Below are 19317 nucleotides of genomic sequence, written 5' to 3' on the forward strand. Positions count from 1 at the left end.
TGAGTGTCTTTTTTTTTTAACCGTTAAATCTACTTAAATCTAATGATTTAGAAAATGTATAATTCTTTCAAGTTAGACTAGGTATAATTCATTTCTCAGCTACTCTACAAGTAAAGGGCAAGTTAAACCTACTTTGCACCCAACCAGTTATACTTTACAGACAAACAATATGAGTGTTTTCAATAAAAAAAAGTATCACTATTGTTTTTGCTTGATCTGTTTATAATTACTACTACTTTCTCTATGAATGCAGAAGCAGCAAAAATTGATATCTATAATTACGTGGGTAGTGGCTTGAATGTTATAGCCCGTTGTCAACCTGAGGATATATATGCTTGGTCTTCTCGTTCAGAGAATTCCCTTTAAACTTGGCTTTTTCGAGATCATAGATGAGTCTGTAGTCTCCTGCACTTTTGAATGGTTTAAGGAACGCCACTTGTTCGATACTTACGTTCCTGATAGGGACAAATGCCTGAATTGTGTTTGGGCTCATGGACCCGGAGGTCCATGTTTGCAACTTTATACTGGTCAAAAGTGTTATCCTTGGAAGGATTAAACTTCTGCTTTTCCAACAATGGTGTGTACGTAATAAAGAACACTCCTAATCTCCTATAGTCCTTATAACTTCCTATTAGTGTTCTCTCTCACACACACACACACACACACACACACACATATATATATATATAGGGAAATGTTAACGAGTGCCCTTAGGATACTGGTTAAGAATCTAGTTAAAAAAAGTTTTGACAACACTCTTATGGAAAATGAAAAAAACTGTTAAAATACACGAATCACGTTAACGAATACCTTTAAAGCACTTGTTAAAAATCTAGTTAAAGAAAGTTTTAACGAATACCTTTATACACGGATCACGTTAACGAATACCTTTAAAGCACTTGTTAAAAATCTAGTTAAAGAAAGTTTTTATGGAATAAGAAAAAAAGGTAATTAATGTTTTAACAGTTTTTTTCATTTTCCATAAAAGTGTTGTCAAAACTTTCTTTAACTAGATTCTTAACCAGTATCCTAAGGGCACTCGTTAGCATTTCCCTATATATATATAGAGATGGGTTCAAGTTACACCTGGTGTAACTTCACAAGAGTTACATCTTTTATGAACCATTGATTACTATTAGATCTAAGGGTAAAAAAACACTCATAATAATGTCATTATTACTCCCTAGAAATTAGTGATTTAGGCATTAACTCTTATTATTAAAAAAAAAAAACCCACAGCATTAACTCTATTTTTTTCTTCCATATCATCGTCTTGTTGGTATAAATATTGTTACCCTTTCTCTGTAACATCCTATGCTTGAGTTCACATCATATATCTGCTCATATTGTGTTCGTCATTTTCACCATCTTTTTGCACTTGTGACTGTCCATTTTCATTTGCATGTGGCCATAAGTATTGCATTACTTTGACCTCTATAAGTAATCGTTGTTTTTGCAGTTTAAGGGATCAGAAAAAGATATTCAATATCATTGAATCAAAATTTCGCTGTAGTTAGTTTCTGTGTTGTCATCCTCTCATTTTATTTTTTCTAGTTCCCACGTTGCTTCTTAAAAATTTAAAAAAAAAAAAAAAAAAAAAAAAAAAAAAAAAAAAAAAAAAACAAAGGGTTTCATCTTACTTCCTTCGCGAGTTGTCATTTCCTCAGTTTGCTTTCTTTAATTATTTTTCTTCGTAGCTTTATTGATCCCCCCCCCCCCCCCAACAAAAAAAAAAAAAAAAAAAAAAATCAGAAAAAACCTAGACGCTTCCAACTTTTCACTTCGAAGGTTTACTCACATTGCTAAGTCAAGAGTGCAGAAAAACTGAAAAACTTCTTGAAACGTGAAGGAGAAAGGTACTTTGTTAAGTCTCATTATTTAAAATTTTCTTTCATTTGGGTTATTTATTTATTATGTGAGAGAGGGAAGGAGAGAGAAAAAAAAATCACTAGTTTCTAGGAAGTAATAATGACATTATTATGAGTGTTTTTTGACCTTTAGATCTAATAGTAATCAATGGTCCATAAAAGGTGTAACTCTTGTAAAGTTATACCAGGTGTAACTTGAACCCATCTCATATATATATATATATATATATTTGGGATGTTATGAATATATCGTCTTGTCGAACAACAATTTTAACCAAATCTCTATAAATAAATGTATGAATTATTGAATGGATTTTACTAATGTGTGCCTTAAGGACACACAATAACATACTATTTTCAAAAAAAAAATTATTAGAAATTAAAAAAATTTTGACAATTTCTTCTATTTTCAATAAAAACTTTCAAAAAAAAATTTGTTAAATTATGAAGTATGACCCATTATTGAATTATAAACCTTTAACTCTAAGGACTAACACAATCGGTTGAGGATCACCCCTCATAAAATAATTGTCAGACTTGCGTAATATATTTAATGCATTTCAGTTGTTGTCAGGAGTCTTATCTCCCTCATTCAACCACGGCTAAACATGGTTTTTTTTTTTTTTTTTTTTTTTTTTTTTTTTAGAACCGCTAATCATGGTTCAAATGCATACACTTCCTCACTTGTTGTAATTATTATATAAAAAAATTAAAAAAATAAAGAACATTTATTAATAATCCATTTTAAGAAAGTTTTAATACTACTTTTATGAGAAATGAAAAAATTATCAAAATATTAATTACTTTTTTTTTTATTTTCCATAAAAACTTTCTTTATATGGATTATTAACCAGTATCCTAAGAGCACTCGTTAGCATTTTCCAAAAATAAATTATAAAAAAAAAAAAAACTCTTCTTCTTTATTGACATACCGTGTATGTATTATTTAAATCCTATAAGTTCAAATGTTTGTGTGTACTTGTTAATTTTTTTTTTTTTTTAATATGGGAATTTGGAGAAGAAAAGAAAAAAAGATCGGTTGTCATTTCTTTTGTTAAGACATTTAAAATAAATAATAGAGTAGAGAGAAAATAAATTTTTTTACCTTGGAAAAAAAAAAAAAAAAAAAAAAAACCCTTACCTTGTCTAGTTGAAAGATGAAAACAGAGAAAATGTTAAAGTATTATTTTGAATTGACAATATAAATCGATAAGTTAAAAGGGTATTTTAGATAGTGTTCAAATTGTAACAGATTAATAAGCCTGAAGGAAAAATACATAAAAGGAAAAAGGGGACAAAATTAGAAGCTTACACCCTCTCCCATTAAATTCTTCCAATTTAAAGGTTTAAACTTCTGAGAGTTTAAAACAACCTTTCAAATCCTCTCAAATGGTTCCTCTCTTTTCTTAAGAACACCTGTAATAATCTAATGTATATAATATAAATATATATATATATATATATGTTTAAATCACTAAATTAATAATTGAACCTTCTCTATTTTATGCAAATATTAAATGGCAATTACTTAATATATATATATATATATATATATATAATGGTAATTGTCATAATTGCAAAAGTGTTAATGATATATATTTGTTTTTTTTGAAGCGACAGACAAGACAACGTTCTTAAATTACACAACCACGCAACTGTATCTTGCAATTAACGAGATGAAACTTTTTTCTATGGGCAGCCGACAAGGACAATTTGCACCTACCTTTCATTGTCTGCCATATTCCACAGTTAGTACTAGCAACGTCAAGAATTGATAAACTACACAATTAATTCAGTATTCACCAGAAAGAGAAAGAGGATCCAGCTTAGAATTGACAGTCTCAGTTTATCTAGTTTTGAGTGTTTTGACACTTTCCCACTTCACACATGTAGAGGCCTCTAAAAGGCAGAATCATACAAAGTTTGATACTCAAAACACAAAGCAATGGAGAGGCAGGTGGCCATAATTGGAGCTGGTATCAGTGGCCTTTTGGCTTGCAAGTACACTTTGTCAAAGGGTTTTCATCCAACCGTTTTTGAAGCCAAAAGCAGCATCGGAGGAGTGTGGACCAAAACCGTAGAGACCACTAAGCTCCAAACTCCAAAACCAGCGTATCAGTTCTCAGATTTTCCATGGCCTTCTACAGTGGAAGAAGACTTTCCTAACCAACACCAAGTCTTTGATTATATTCAATCCTATGCTAACCATTTTGACTTGCTTAAGCACATCAAATTTAATACCAAAGTTTTGAGCATCGAGTATGAAGGCCCATCTGAGGAAGAGATGCAATCTTGGAGTATGTGGGGTGGTATTGGTGACCCTTTTGGCTCTAAAGGGAAATGGAAGGTTATAGTAGAGGATGCTCAAAGCTTTTCAACTGAGGTGTGTATATTTTATAGTATGTAAACACGCATATAACCTATTCGAATTTTTCTTTTTCTTGTCATGATTTTTTCTGCACTTGCTATATATGAAGTTTTTTTGCTTTGGGTTAGGACTAGGTGGAATGGTGTATTGTGCTAATTCCCAAATTTTATCTGATTTTTAGATAATTAAGTTTGCATTGCTTAACTAACTATATCAGATCAGTTAAAGAATTTATCTTTTTCATTAGGATTTTCACGAAATCGCTGTAAGGGAATCCTTGTACTGTAGAATAGTAGTGAAAATAATAATTTTTTAGAATCTTGATATTATTCCTTCTTATGTGAATGGAAATGCAGGTACACTTAGTGGACTTTGTGATCCTCTGCATTGGGCGATTCAGTGACGTTCCAAATATTCCTGAATTCCCTCCAAACCAAGGCCCAGAAGTATTTCATGGAAAGGTGATGCACTCCATGGATTACGCTGCCATGGACGATAAAAGTGCTGCTGACTTTGTTAAAGGGAAGCAAATCACTGTTGTGGGATTCCAAAAATCTGCCTTGGACATTGCTATGGAATGCTCACTGGCCAATGGTAAGGAACACAAATTTTACTTACATTTTATATCTATATAAATATCTCATAGACTAAAGTGCACTTTGGACTTTTAAAGTTTGAGATTGTTTTTATTTTGATATTTTATGATCAAAATTTTCACTTTAACTTTTCATATTCGATTCTATTTTCCAATTGGAAAAAATGAAAACTAAATCAAATATGAAAGACTAAAATGAATATTTTAAAACGTAAATGGTTAAAATGAAAACAACTCCAAATTTTTAGGACCAAAAGTGTATTTTGGTCAATCTCATAGTTTTTGTAAATGATAAAATGCTTATGAGCAGAATTTATTAATTATGTACCCCTATGCTTAGATTAATTGTATTTGATAGGTTTTTTACATTGGTTTAACCATAAATTTGCAGGCACTGAACATCCATGTACTGTATTATACAAGAAGGAACATTGGAACCTTCCTGATTACCTTCCATGGGGCGTGCCTCTTACTTATTTATACCTTAATCGCTTCTCCGAGCTACTGGTTCACAAACCTGGTGAAGGCTTCCTACTAAGTCTCCTTGCAACACTTCTTTCCCCTGTGGTAAAGTTTCTCCCTTTTTAAAACATCATCAAACCCTTCAATTTGATTTGATTTTAGTCATCATTTAGATTTCCTGTAATTTCTATTTGTTGGATCCTTGGCAGTTGGGTTTAAAACAACACAAATTGAACCTTAAGTAGATTTCCATCACTTTTATTTAACAGAAAATGATCATATTGACATCGTGTGAAGCACAACACATGCACATATAATTGATTCCTATATAACACATATGTTCACTTGATCATTATGTCCAATAAAAATAAATTTAGCAGAGTGTTTGACAATGACTCATGAGGGGGTCTCTTTGCATTAACCCCCCCCCCCCCCTCTTTTTCATTTTCTTTTTTTCAAATATTTTTAAATTGACATGACAATTAATCATAAGGTTGAAGCTTACAAAGTTTTGATCATGTAACAGAGATGGGCATTTTCTAAATTTGTTGAAAGCCATATAAAAAATAAGCTGAGGCTAGCAAAGTTTGGAATGGTACCAAAACATAGTTTCCATACAGAAATCAATTCTTGTTTGATCCCCACGGTACCAGAAAAATTCTATGACAAAGTTGAAGAGGGAAGCATCAATTTGAAAAAGAGTAAGAGCTTTAGCTTTTGTAAAGAAGGTGTTTTGGTTAACGGTGAGGCACAACCCCTAAAGACAGATTTGGTCATATTGGCTACTGGGTTCCAGGGAGACAAAAAACTCAAAGACATTTTTGTCTCCCCCACCTTCAAAGACTACATTGATGGTTCGCTTGATGCAACAGTTCCCCTCTACAGGTTAGATTTTTTTTTTTTGGTTATAATTTTCTTTGAGAGGAGAAAATTAAGGAAAATTTCCCTTTTCATTAAAAAGGGAGAAAGGAAAATCATAACATTAGATTTTTTTTTTTTTTTTTGGATGAACATAACATTAGATTTAATAACTAGCAATGTATGAATTAACATATTATACAATAAGCAATATAAAGAAAAATTTTAATTTAATTTTCTCCAACCCATTAAGCGAAGATTCATAAAATAATCTACATGAATTAAATTACATGATTCATTAAATTATTCAAACAACTCGCATTACTCATGTGATTCAAATAAATAAATAAAAAGTCAAATGACTAAGATTATATGTGAATGTTTATACCAATAGTTATGAAATGGATTAAAGAAATTTTTTTCTAAACCAGTTTAGAGGTAAATTCGGTCAAATAAGAAAGATGGAATTTTATTTATCATTTCATCTAGGTTTACAAACAACTTCGGTTTATTTTTGGGGAATAAGTGTTAGAATAATAACTATATTATTAAATTTATCATTCCATAATAGCTTAAACTTTTTGAATGTGAACTAGTTCTAATTAGGACTAGTTTATTTTAGTGTCAAGGCATGTGATTCTAAACTTGAACCATGATTGCACTTAAAACTCTTATTCACCATTTTAGAAAATGTGATTAATTTATTAATAATATTACTTTGAATGACAAAATTAGATTTTGACTTCAACAGGGAATGTATTCACCCTAGAATTCCACAAGTAGCAGTAATTGGATATTCAGAAAGTGTTTCAAACTTGTACACCTCAGAGATGAGATGCAGATGGCTAGCAGAGCTTCTAGACAGCACATTCAAATTGCCTAGCATCAAAGAGATGGAAAAAGATGTGGCAAAATGGGATGAGTACATGAAGAGATATTCAGGGCAATACTACAGGAGATCATGCATTGGTGCTCTTCATATATGGTACAATGATCAACTGTGCAAAGACATGGGGTGGAACCCCAAAAGAAAGAAGGGATTCTTTGCTGAATTGTTTGAGCCTTATGGACCATTAGATTATGTTTCCCAATAAAAGAGGATATTGACAAAGTAAAAGTTGTTGCATATGACAACCAGTTGTGACTTATACGATTCATTTTCAGAACCTTTGTGCATGAATGAATGACTACACTTGTCATTCATGACCACATATGTGTCACCTTTTTATGTAAGAATAATGAACACGGAACTAATAAAAAAAAAAAAAAAGCTACTGCAATCTTTTCCAAATATGGAGCATCTTTGTTTCTTTTTTCAAAGAATATGGAGCATACTTGTTCACGGCATCGTTTGCCAAACGGCACGTAATTCCATGATATCCTAGGAAAATTGGGATTAGAATTCTCCACGGTCAAATTATTAAAAAAATAAAATAAATCGTCCTTTCGATTGTCACGAGTTCTTTTTTTTTTATTAATGGTATTAGAGCCAAACTTCACCCCTATCAAAAACAAAAAAACAAAATATCTCATATATGACGTCTTAAACGTATTATCTTTTTAGGTCTTATAAAGTCTTGAGTCAAAACATTATAAGAAAAAGGTCGACACATAAGATAATTATTATTGAGAAGGAAAATTTATATTATTGACAACTAAGTGGTGAAATTTGTTTCTTTCTTGATATTTGTAAGTCGTTCTAATTAATGAGACAACTAGGAAAAGGATCAGGAGCCCAGACAAATCTTTTAGCCTTTAGTCCCAAGCATTCTTCAAGGGTAGTAATTCACCAACCCAAGTCTTATGGAAAATGTTATTTAAATATCTTATCCTATCTACCTCAAACTTAAGGAGCCTCAAGAGATAATAATTGAGTGGTGAACGGAACTACGAGGGAGAATTAATGAATTATTGAGTAAAAGAAAAGGGGAGAAATTTTGAATGCCTTTCAATCTGGCTTGCAGCTTTTCCTGAACAGTTTACTCTTCTAACTTTTTCTCACATTACAATGGCCCTAACAATAGAACCAGATCCAAGTCCTCTTTTTACATCATGGGTGTCTGATAAGATTCTTAGAAAGTCTTGACTAATCTCATGAACAAATGTAATCTCCCACCTCACTCATTCTAGGTAATCATACGAGAATTTAAAAAGCCAAATTTCAATTGAAATGAATATATCAATGTAATTTAAGAGAACACAATGAAAGAACATCAATTCAAATCCTGGATTCAAATTTAGAGGTGAGAGATCAAGAATTCTCACAATTTCTTAGATACATGGATCCAATTCAATTCAGTGGAATTTTTCATCCACATAGAACATTTTAATTTTATAGAACTCTAGGAGACTTAAACCCAAAGCCTCATGTGATACATGAGGCCTAGAAACCACCAGACCATACCCGTGGGTTGGCCTAATCTTCCTTCTTCTTTTTTTCTTTGAAAACTGATCTTGTTATATGGAGGTTGTTGCTATTTCATTAGCAAGATAGCTCTTTCATTTTTCGGACTTATAGTTAATATATGTACTTTCATTATGGTCAAATAAACATCTCTTGCCTAGAGCCATGTAAGTCAATGAATGATCTACTAGTTTTTATAAGGAAAATCATGGTTCAAATCCCCCCTCCCATTGTCCAATTATCAAAAAAATAATAACAAAGCATCTCTTCAACTATTTTCCTTTTCTTTTTTATTCAGAAGTAACTGAAAGGAAGACATATAAACAAGAACTTCCTAGAAGAATACCCATCACAGTACCTACTCTCAGCGAGGTTGTCTCAATTAAACACTTATTTTGGTGCACCATTGCTCTCCCGGAAAAGAAAAACCTAGACTTTGCCAGAGAATAACATAAATAATAACTAAAAAGTTGAATGATCATCTAACAAGCACAAACGACAATTTAGCAAGTACCATTTACAATAACAAAAATAACAAATTCATTAACAAAATTTCTAATGTATAACACATTGCTTTAACTTGTTTACTTTATACAAGATTATGCCAATTGAAAGCCAAAAACTTTCTATTAGCTTAAAAAGAATGTGTAACCAAAAGCCGCAAGTTACAACTGAAACACCTCTAAAAGAATGTATGTCATATCATACTTGAGCATCGTATATGTCCTGCAATCTTTCCAGATGGTTCCCATCTCAAGTGGCCAGCTGAAAAAGAAGGTGGTTAAATAATTCTAAGTCAAGAACCAAACTCTAAAGTCGGAAAAAGGCATAATAATGCAGATTGGACCAATAAGCACTTACCGGTAAATTTTTACAAGCAAATCTACTGGATAGAAGCAGTTTTTCATTTCAATTGAGAAATGAGAAATACATACAATATCAACTAAATTAGAGAGCCATTTAAGGTATTTAGAAAGAAGGGATGTAATTTGCATCATTAGTTTGTGCAAGTATGAAAACATCATCTCAATGTGCATATTAATTCAAAAAAGAAACGTTGACAATATGCCATTTGTTTCCAACACAAATTACTTCAATTGAGATGTAGACTTATACTAAAAGAATGAACAGTTATGTACCACCAAGTTTCCACTATATATTGTTGCTTGTTCTTGCTGTAGGGTACAAGTGGTGGTCAAAATTGAGTCATCAACTCAAATGCAATAAGGATAATAACCTGCACTACATTTGCAGACCTTACCTAAAGAACTTTTCCTGAGGAAGTAAAACTTGGTTTTCATCACAAATAAAAAAAGGTAATCGTTTTCTTTTTTCTTTTTTGGTTATTATATATGGAAAAATAATTTTCTACTAAAAATGCTTTGTTCTATTAAACTATTGTCTTCTTCTATTAAAAAAATATTCATGCAAAAAGCAAGTGAAGTTCAGATAATGTAGGTGAGAGTCACCAACAAACATAGAGAATAGAGAAACTTTTGAGAGGAAGGGGGAAATAAGTACAAAACAAATATGAATTACAGATAACTTTTCAGTCATAGTTTAATGGGGTGAAGTAACTGCGTTTGAGTGACGTTCAAAAGAAACCCTCCTTCGGGACTCATTCACCAAATGTCATGCATAAATTTAAAGGTAAATTGAACAGCAAATTGAACACCAAGTTTCCACTATATATTGTTGCTTGTTCTTGCTGTAGGGTACAAGTGGTGGTCAAAATTGAGTCATCAACTCAAATGCAGTAAGGATAATAACCTGCACTACATTTGCAGACCTTACCTAAAGAACTTTTCCTGAGGAAGTAAAACTTGGTTTTCATCACAAATAAAAAAAGGTAATCGTTTTCTTTTTCCTTTTTTGGTTATTATATATGGAAAAATAATTTTCTACTAAAAATGCTTTGTTCTATTAAACTATTGTCTTCTTCTATTAAAAAAATATTCATGCAAAAAGCAAGTGAAGTTCAGATAATGTAGGTGAGAGTCACCAACAAACATAGAGAATAGAGAAACTTTTAAGAGGAAGGGGGAAATAAGTACAAAACAAATATGAATTACAGATAACTTTTCAGTCATAGTTTAATGGGGTGAAGTAACTGCGTTTGAGTGACGTTCAAAAGAAACCCTCCTTCGGGACTCATTCACCAAATGTCATGCATAAATTTAAAGGTAAATTGAACAGCAAATGAACTGACATTCATATGAAACCTTACCAACAGAATCAGGAAGACTCACTCACCCACTATCATGCATAAATTTGTAGGTACAAAGACAAGAACTTTTCATTAAATGAAGACAAGAAAACAACCAAAAATTTCCAGAAATACATGACGTTAATACATATCAGAAAATTAGAACACTAAACCATAATCAGAGTCATGAATATACACTAACCTCAGTTCTCTGGAAGTCCCTGTGCAAGAACCACCATGGACCATTTTTTGATAGTAATCTGAAAAAAAAAAGATTATAAATAAATACATCTACTAGCACAAGCAAGAAATGGCAACCATCAAATCTACATAAACAGATTGACACTGATAAGCATCCTAAAGTCCTCATGGACATTGACAAGACAACAATTTTTTTTTTTTTAAATGCAAATTCTGACAATACCTAACTTCTAGAAAATATGGTTATGAATGAAAATTGCAAACATCAGTAATATATGGTACTAGACCAGAGATTAGTAGAACCAAATATGACTTCACATCATTATGTATTATCAAAATGCCAACACCAGGCATGTCAATTGTCAAGTGGACACATACTAAATAAAAAATTTCATCAACAATTGCATATCAGCCCTCACCTGCTACTAGGATAAACAGTCAAAAAGAGAATATAATTCATAATTCACAATATAGAACCATTGTATGAAAGTAATAGTTCAAAATTCACCATACTCTCATAATATTGTAAAGTTTACCTCGCAAATCCTGCCACCGTCCGTAAGCCCATAAAGAGAGTTAAGCCCAACCAAACCCCAGGAAGGCCTAAAATTGAAGGAGCATAGAGCAAAAAGGTTGAACATATTGCCCCCGACATCATCTATAAATCCATCAAAAAATGTCAAAAACAAGCAATAAGCACAACCAAGTAAGGACATCTCAAAGAAATTTTTACTTTGCAATGGTAAGGTTTACCATAGAGTAAGCTGCATATGGGAAGTCTGAAACACCATAATGGAGGCCATCAAAAATAAAAGCCAGGGCATTCAAAGGTTGACTAGCACTGACAAACTGCGAAAAAATTTTGAATTCATAAGAAATATGCAAGGGCACCGACATTTGTGTAAACTTGTAAAGCTATACAAAAATCAAACAAATCATCCATTGTAAGTGTGCTACATACCAGTACCCCAGTTCTAACAATTCCCAACACTTCAGCATCCTTCGTAAACACAGTGGCCAACGAACCAAAAGATATACCCAGAATTGCAGACAAGAAAACTCCAGTGAACAATCCTATCTGGAAAAAATATGCACATCAATTTCAAACAGATCAACTCAACTAAAGATGTGCATTAGACACATAGAACACAATGGAGAAGCATACACGATAAGCTTACCTTTAAAACATAATCCGTAACGTCTTTCACAGATTGATAATCACCTTTAGAGAAAGAACTTGCAATCAGGGCCTACAAATAGATGACAATTTGGAAGTCAACAAAAACCCAAACTTTTATGTAGGTTAGTCCTGATAACAAAATGTGGGGGAGCTCTGTGGTAAGCAAACTATATCTTCTCATATAGTTTCTTGGAGGAATTTAAACTCTAAAGGTTAAATGCAAAAATACACTTTTCCTTTTTATAAGAGACGTCTTTCCAAAATGTCATTAGTACATATTTTTCATTCTCCAATTAGTTGTTAGACTTTACACCTTGTTTATGTATATTCTACAGCAATCTGTATTTGTTGATTTTAATCACTTCCAATCCATGAAGCTCACACCAAAATTAATTATTCCAATCATAATAAAAATAATTATTCCAACCATAATAAAAATAAATACATCTACTAGCACAAGCAAATAAATTATAAATAACTAAAATAAATTATTAAATACCTGACCAGATGCAGCCAGTGCATCCGTAAGGAGGGATACAGCCAACCATACTTGAATACATATCTGATGTGCAGCCATAGCAACTGGACCTTGACGAGCAGCCATTGATGTCCCCAATGTCATGGTAATAAGAACAGCAAGAGTTCTTCCAAGAAGAAAACCACCTACAGCAGCCCGTCATTGATAAGCATTAAAATACATCTGAATTAGAGGAAATGATCTGGCATCTATATCAATCATTATCAAAATAAAAAATAGTCATACATTTAGAAGCAGCATCAAAATAAAATATAGCCAACAAGCTATAACTCAAATGAAAGGATGAGGTAATGGGTTCAAGACCCATTGCATGTGTTGGTAACTAAAAAGCTAAAAATAAAACCAATGTAGCCAACAAGCTATAACTCAAATGAAAGGATGAGGTTCACCCATTCGTTGTGTTGGTAATTAACAAGCTAAAAATAAAAACCAATGTACTGCTCCATCAGCAAAAGCAATAACAAACAAGATTGTCAGATCAGTAAGAAAAGTGGGGAAAACAAAAATAAATATAAAAATCAAGAGAGTTGGCACCGACAAAGTGACAAAATTTAAGAGCTTACCAGATTTTAAATATCCACCAAACTGAAGTGATCCCAGCTTTGGAGGCAGTAATACAGCTCTCTTGTTTAGATGCCAGATCAGTAAAAAGGTAACAATATACCTGAAGCGTTAATATTTTATGGCATGAATTATGGTTAAATAAAGCCAAAGAGAAAGGTACAGAGGAAGAAAGTCATCCAAAAAGCACATACTGAGACAAGACAGTGGATATGGCTGCTCCAGTTGCACCCAATTTAAAATAATACATAAGAATGGGAAACAAAAATACTGCTGATAGATTTCCAATGCCTGCATATGGGACAATACATTAGTTTGCAGGAATCAGTGTACAAGATATGGAGAAAAACAGAACCACAGGATGTTGATAAAGTGTAGGCAATAACTAATAAGTAGGAAGCAACATAGGACAACATCAGACAAAGATGAAATACAAATTTTTTTTTTTTTAAATATCTCATAGTTACTATAAAATAAGTTTAGAAAAGATCAGTTTCTTCCTTATTCACTACTACAAGTATTGCACTAAAATATGCTTCTGCATTTTTCCCCACGGAAAAAATTACAATTAGGATGAAGGGCATTGATGCAGATGCACACACTCCCAATAATGGGAATGTATAAAATAATGAAAAATACCATAAATGGCAGCAACATAGAAAAATTTACACAATGATTTCTATATTTTTTAACAAATTTTTCATTAGTTTTTACATTGAATAATTTCTTCATATAGATCAGTCGGAACATCTACAAACCTTTCTACACAACCTTCAGATTTTTAATTTGATGAGATGTATCCAAATAAGCATATCCCTTGTATCCTATAAATGATGACCAATATCTTTTGGAAATGCATTGGAAAATATATGGGCTCAAAACTGAGAACTCATAGCCTCCCCCCCACCCCCCCATTTGACGATCAAATGAGCAAGCATTTCAAGATGGTATCAACCACCATGACATGTAATTTATTCCTTCTATTCTTGATACAAAACACATTAGAACCAATTGAAAGAGAAACAATAAAGTAAATTACAAGGCACAAAAGGAATTGGGTTAAAAAAAATTCTCAAGTATTATGACATATGATATCTATATCTGTTTTCTAAGGAAATATTAGTGTCAATAAGTATTACTAAAATAAAGCACTTACCTAGACATAAAACAGGAGTTTTTGTGTCCCTAAAACCACGGAAAACGCCTTGGAGAGCCAAAGATACCACAACTGCAGGAGCACCAAAGGCTCTAAGTGAAAGAAATCGTTGTGCTGGAATACGCATGGATGAACCCTAGAAAGCAAATGATACCCAGAAAAAAAAATTTATAAAAAAAAACTCATTGTCAATAGGAAGCCATGTACCTGAGAGAATAAAAACATATTCATGCACATATGCATATAGAGTGAGGGAAAGGAGGGAGCGGGGGTTGATAAATAAATATATAACGTAAACCTGAGTACGTGTAATAACTTACTGATGATATGCCCATTAAATCTAGAAACTTTCCTGATCCCAAATACAAGGCCAAAGCCTCAATAATGCCAATCCCAACTGCTAATAGTAAAGCTGTAGATACTGAAGATAGCTGCTTTCTTTCAGCTGGTTTACCATTAGTACTGTCTTCTAGAGAACCCCCACATGTACAACAATCAGACCAAATTAGCAATGAAAGTGAAAATACTGAGCCAGTTATATACTCATAGTCATACCATCAAACCAGAATCAAATACGTTCAACAAAAACACTCGAGGCATCAACCGTTAATTTTACTTCACCTGAAGAAGAGTCTTTGACTGAATTCTTCGAAATGTCTTCAGCAACAAAAGAAGTGGCAACACTAAGGAGAGGAATATTAAATAGCTTTGATATGCAGTTAAAGATGTTTGTGGAAATACCAGCTGAACCCAACTCCACAGGCCCTATAAATAATAAAACAAAGGGGGTGAGTTAAAGCTCCAAAGCGAAAAAATAATAATAATGATTGGTAATCCAGTGTGTATTTTAGCTTTTATACCCAGAAATCAGAACCAATGCAAAAGAAAATAACATTTAGGTTGATTAAATTTAAGTTTTCCTAAATCATGAGATGCGTCCATGGTTTTCTATTGCCTTAAATGCCACACTAACTAAATCAGCTGAAAGCACAAACATTCTCACAACTTTAGTTCTAGGACTATGAAACCAACCCAACACTAGCTAAATATTGATTATCAAAGATGCATCAATGGTTTTCTATTGACTCCACACTAACTAAAGCAAGTGAAAGCACCTGCTTCACACAACTTTAGTTTTAGAAGAACAAAACCAGCCAATGACCACTAAACACACATCATGATCATGATTTCCTATACCATAAAGAGGACATTATTATTTTATAATAAAAATTAAACCGATAAAAGGGGCTCAATATATTACCAAGAAAAAGCTGTTAAAATAAAAAATTAACAGAAGGAAGGAATCATATATCAGTAACAGATAGTACCTAATCTACCAATATAGGCAGTCTCCATCAGCTGTGCTAATGGTTCAAGAGCCTGTCCACCAATTGCAGGCAAAGAAAGCATTAAAAGTTCATGCTTTACATCCCGAGACTTTGATTGACTGGCAGGAGTTCTTGTCAATTTACTGTTAACAAATTAAGAAAATTCATATTTGTACAGAAGTTTCATGATCTGAAACCCAACCAAAAAATAGGAAACTTAAAAAAAAATAAATAAATAATAATAACATCTTACACAATAAGTAGCAAATCAATTATTTAAAGACATACATACTATCATTACATACAATTGTGTCACTGATAAACATCTTATGAGAAAGTGTTGCCCACATATGCACACACACACATTGAGAAAGCAGAGAGTCCTACCATCTATTTCCTACAAGTTATCATGTCAAACAACTTAAGAATCATGTCAAATAACAATACTTGGGTCTATAGCTCACAAGATGCTATATACCCTATGTATGGAAAAACTGATATGTACACCGAGTGTACTACACCTCCTTTGCACATAATAGCGGACCCTATGTGCAGAAACCACAAGTAGGGCCCACCATTATGTGAGAGGAGGGTGTAGTACACGGGGTGCACCGAATAATCTCACCTAAGCATGAAGGACACAATTACCATGCCAAACAACTTATAATTTGTTAAATAACCATACACAGATTTATAGCTCTCAAGAGGCATACTTAAAAGCTCCAGGCAGTGCCCCACCAAGACCAATATGTATATCCCTATCTACCTTAAAAGTCTGCTGCATGAGACCTGAGCTACTTTCTTATAATGCAGACTGATTAGGCTTCCTATAGCATATTGTTACACAGAGTCCAAATAGAAGTAAATAGAAACTCTTCCCATTACAAGCTTCATGTATTCTTTTTTTTGCTGCATACAAGCTTCACATATTCACTTCTGGATCAGGAATTGGAAATAAGTGTCATCTTAGCATTAAGAAGGGAAGAGAGAGAGAGAGAGAGATCACAGAATAAGAGCAATGATCATTGTCTAATGGTTTCAATGAAAATCAGAGCTAAAGAAGAATAATAGCAAAATAAAGGAAGTAAAATGCGGGAGACACAACTTAGTACAATGTTATCAGGACAGAATCAAATATTACATACTTTCAGACCACAAACCAGTATATTTTGAAAAGGCATACTGCATTATTATTTCTATGTCCATATGAAGTAAAGAAATACGGATATTTTACACCTATAATTTGAAATTGAGCATCCAAGTTTTATAATAACATTCCACAATCCAAAAAATGCACTCATAAATCCATCATAGAACTTCAAACCAAAAATGCAAAAGAAAATAGTAATACCTCTATAAAACAGATAAACATGTAAACAGTTGATCCTCAAATTAGTATGTACAAACAATACAGCTCAAGGCTTAAGATCTTACAGAGTGTCCTCCCCTGCACTGCTCAGAGTCTCCTCTTCCACATCAGAGGAACTTACATCACAATCAGAGCTCAACTGACCATCACAAACACAAATATCGGGTTTTCTTTTCCGGGTCACCAGTGGAGACAAAAATGCTCTATTCCTCAAAGACAAATGGCAGCTCTCCACAATCTCTGCATTGCTTAACCCTTTCCTATCAATTGGCACAAAGGAATTGCAAACTTCGCTTGACCGTGACAAAGATAACGGCCTCGTTGGTTTCGTTATAATACCCTTACTAACTCGAGTGGCCAACATGCTAATCAATTCTTGTTAAAATCCTTCAACAATCAAAACCCCAACAAAGAAATCACCACCAATATGCAAGCCAGAGGTTAGAATTAGATAAAAACAAGTACATTCTAATATTCAAACTTGTTTTAATTATAATGCTAATCAATCTAATTCGAGTAGCCAACATGGTAATCAATTCTTATTAATCCTTCAACAATTAAAACCCCAAAAAAGAAATGACTATAAATATGCAAACTAGACATTAGAATTCAATCAAAAAATTAAATTATAACATTCAGAATTGTTGTAATTAGAATGTTAATCAATCTAAAACTGTTCTAACAGAGTAACCAAATTAGAAATATAATTTCCAAACAAAGCAAAATGTGAGAATTTAAATTTTTTTTAACTAAATTCTAAATTTCTAACACCCATTTGTGTGCTAATTACACGTTCAAATACGAAGCCAACAAAGCACTTCCAATTTTTACAAAAACGTATAGCAAAGAAACAAAATTGAAAAAGTTACAAACTATTATACAACAAATAAAGAATTTGCAAAATCAAATATACGAAAACACACCCACCCATCCAAACACACACACAAAACAATGAAAAGCACAAAGCTTTACATTCAAATTTCAATTTTGTTCGGTCTCGAAAAAAAAAAACCAAAATTGAAAACAGAGCGTGAAACAGAAAGGGCAGTCAATAACCTCAAATGCAGCGAAGTATTAAGAGAAAAAACAACGTAAGGAACCACAAATGGTTCGGTGTTTTGAGCGCGGGAAAATGGTTTTGCAGAGGAGGGTGTTTGGTTCTCAAGAAAACAAAACAAAACAAAACAAATAGAGAGATAATAAAAAAGAGAGAACTTTAATAAGAGCTATAGTACCTTATTGGTTTTCTTCTTTTGAAAGTTGGGGTTTTTAGAAAAAATTTGAGAAATGGATAACACTAGTTGTTGTTGTTGTTGTTGTTGTTCTTCTTCTTCTTCTTCTTCTTCTTCTTCTTGAAAAGACAACAGCAACAACAGAACTCTGTGTTGGACTTGTATTGTGCTGTGATGTGTACTTGTGTTTGTGTTTAGGGTCCGAGTACTTTCACTAGAAGAGCGTCTAAGGTTGTGTCACGTGTTACGCCACTTGGAATTTTTTTTTGTTCCTTGAAGAAGTGTAAGGATCAAGGAAGTTATTTTTTTTTTATACAATCTATAAATTTTACTCTAATCAAGGAAGTTATTTTTTTTTTATACAATCTATAAATTTTACTCTATTCAAGGAAGTTATTTTTTTTTATCTGTATATATTAAGAGGGTTCAGAAAGTTAGTTATTACTTTTTTTCTGTCAAAAATACCCTTAAATTAATTAACCAACAACTTAAAAATGGGGTTAAAATAGTAAATTGGAAAAAGAAAATTAGTTATTGCTTTTTTAATGACAAAAATATCCTTACCTAAAACTTAAAAATGGGATTAAAATAGTAAATTGACAAAAATAATAAATTTCTACTTTTACGTTGAAATGCCTTCCTACTTCTAAAAACTCCTACTTTTACGTTGATTTAAATTCCTATTTCTACTCACTAACTCTCCACAAAATATTATTACACTTTTATTAGTTTTAAAATTTCTCCAATCTACAAAACTCACCCCATGTATTCATTTTTTTTTTTTTTACTTCATCACGATATATTTGTTTCTTTACCCAAAAAATGAAAATTATTAATAAATGCAAATTATTAATTTTTACCCAAAAAATAGAAGAGCTTCTGAGCATGCGCGTGAGCGCGTGCTTAGAGGCTAGTACAAACTATAAATTTTACTCTAATCAAGGAAGTTATTTTTTTTTATACAAACTAAAAGTTTTACTCTAATCTAATA

The 19317-nt window shown here is 32.3% G+C and overlaps 2 protein-coding genes across 3 annotated transcripts; one reads left to right on the forward strand and one right to left on the reverse strand.

Moving 5' to 3' along the window:
- The first annotated feature begins 3537 nt into the window (after positions 1-3537).
- LOC115968406 (probable flavin-containing monooxygenase 1) lies at positions 3538-7292 on the forward strand. Its single transcript, XM_031087804.1, has 5 exons — positions 3538-4251; positions 4593-4830; positions 5223-5398; positions 5820-6178; positions 6903-7292. The coding sequence occupies exons 1-5, from the start codon at positions 3814-3816 to the stop codon at positions 7243-7245; spliced, it is 1554 nt and encodes a 517-aa protein (XP_030943664.1). The 5' UTR covers positions 3538-3813; the 3' UTR covers positions 7246-7292.
- Positions 7293-9057: 1765 nt separating this feature from the next.
- On the reverse strand, positions 9058-18372 carry LOC115966271 (protein DETOXIFICATION 45, chloroplastic-like). 2 transcript variants are annotated; one of them, XM_031085525.1, is made up of 15 exons: positions 18330-18372; positions 17160-17481; positions 15726-15868; positions 15019-15162; positions 14718-14866; positions 14398-14533; positions 13436-13532; positions 13244-13344; positions 12642-12805; positions 12141-12212; positions 11924-12040; positions 11716-11811; positions 11499-11620; positions 10964-11021; positions 9058-9320 (listed from the first exon to the last, which is right to left on the reverse strand). In XM_031085525.1, exons 2-15 carry the CDS (start codon positions 17456-17458, stop codon positions 9309-9311), a joined length of 1710 nt encoding a protein of 569 aa, XP_030941385.1. In that variant the 5' UTR covers positions 17459-17481; positions 18330-18372; the 3' UTR covers positions 9058-9308. The 2 variants fall into 2 exon arrangements, with proteins under 2 accessions (XP_030941385.1, XP_030941386.1); XM_031085526.1 differs by lacking the exon at positions 18330-18372 and having other exon boundaries at positions 15726-15857; positions 17160-17241.
- Between the last annotated feature and the right edge of the window lie 945 nt (positions 18373-19317).

This window comes from Quercus lobata, chromosome 11, assembly GCF_001633185.2.
Source record: "Quercus lobata isolate SW786 chromosome 11, ValleyOak3.0 Primary Assembly, whole genome shotgun sequence".
NCBI lineage: Eukaryota > Viridiplantae > Streptophyta > Magnoliopsida > Fagales > Fagaceae > Quercus > Quercus lobata.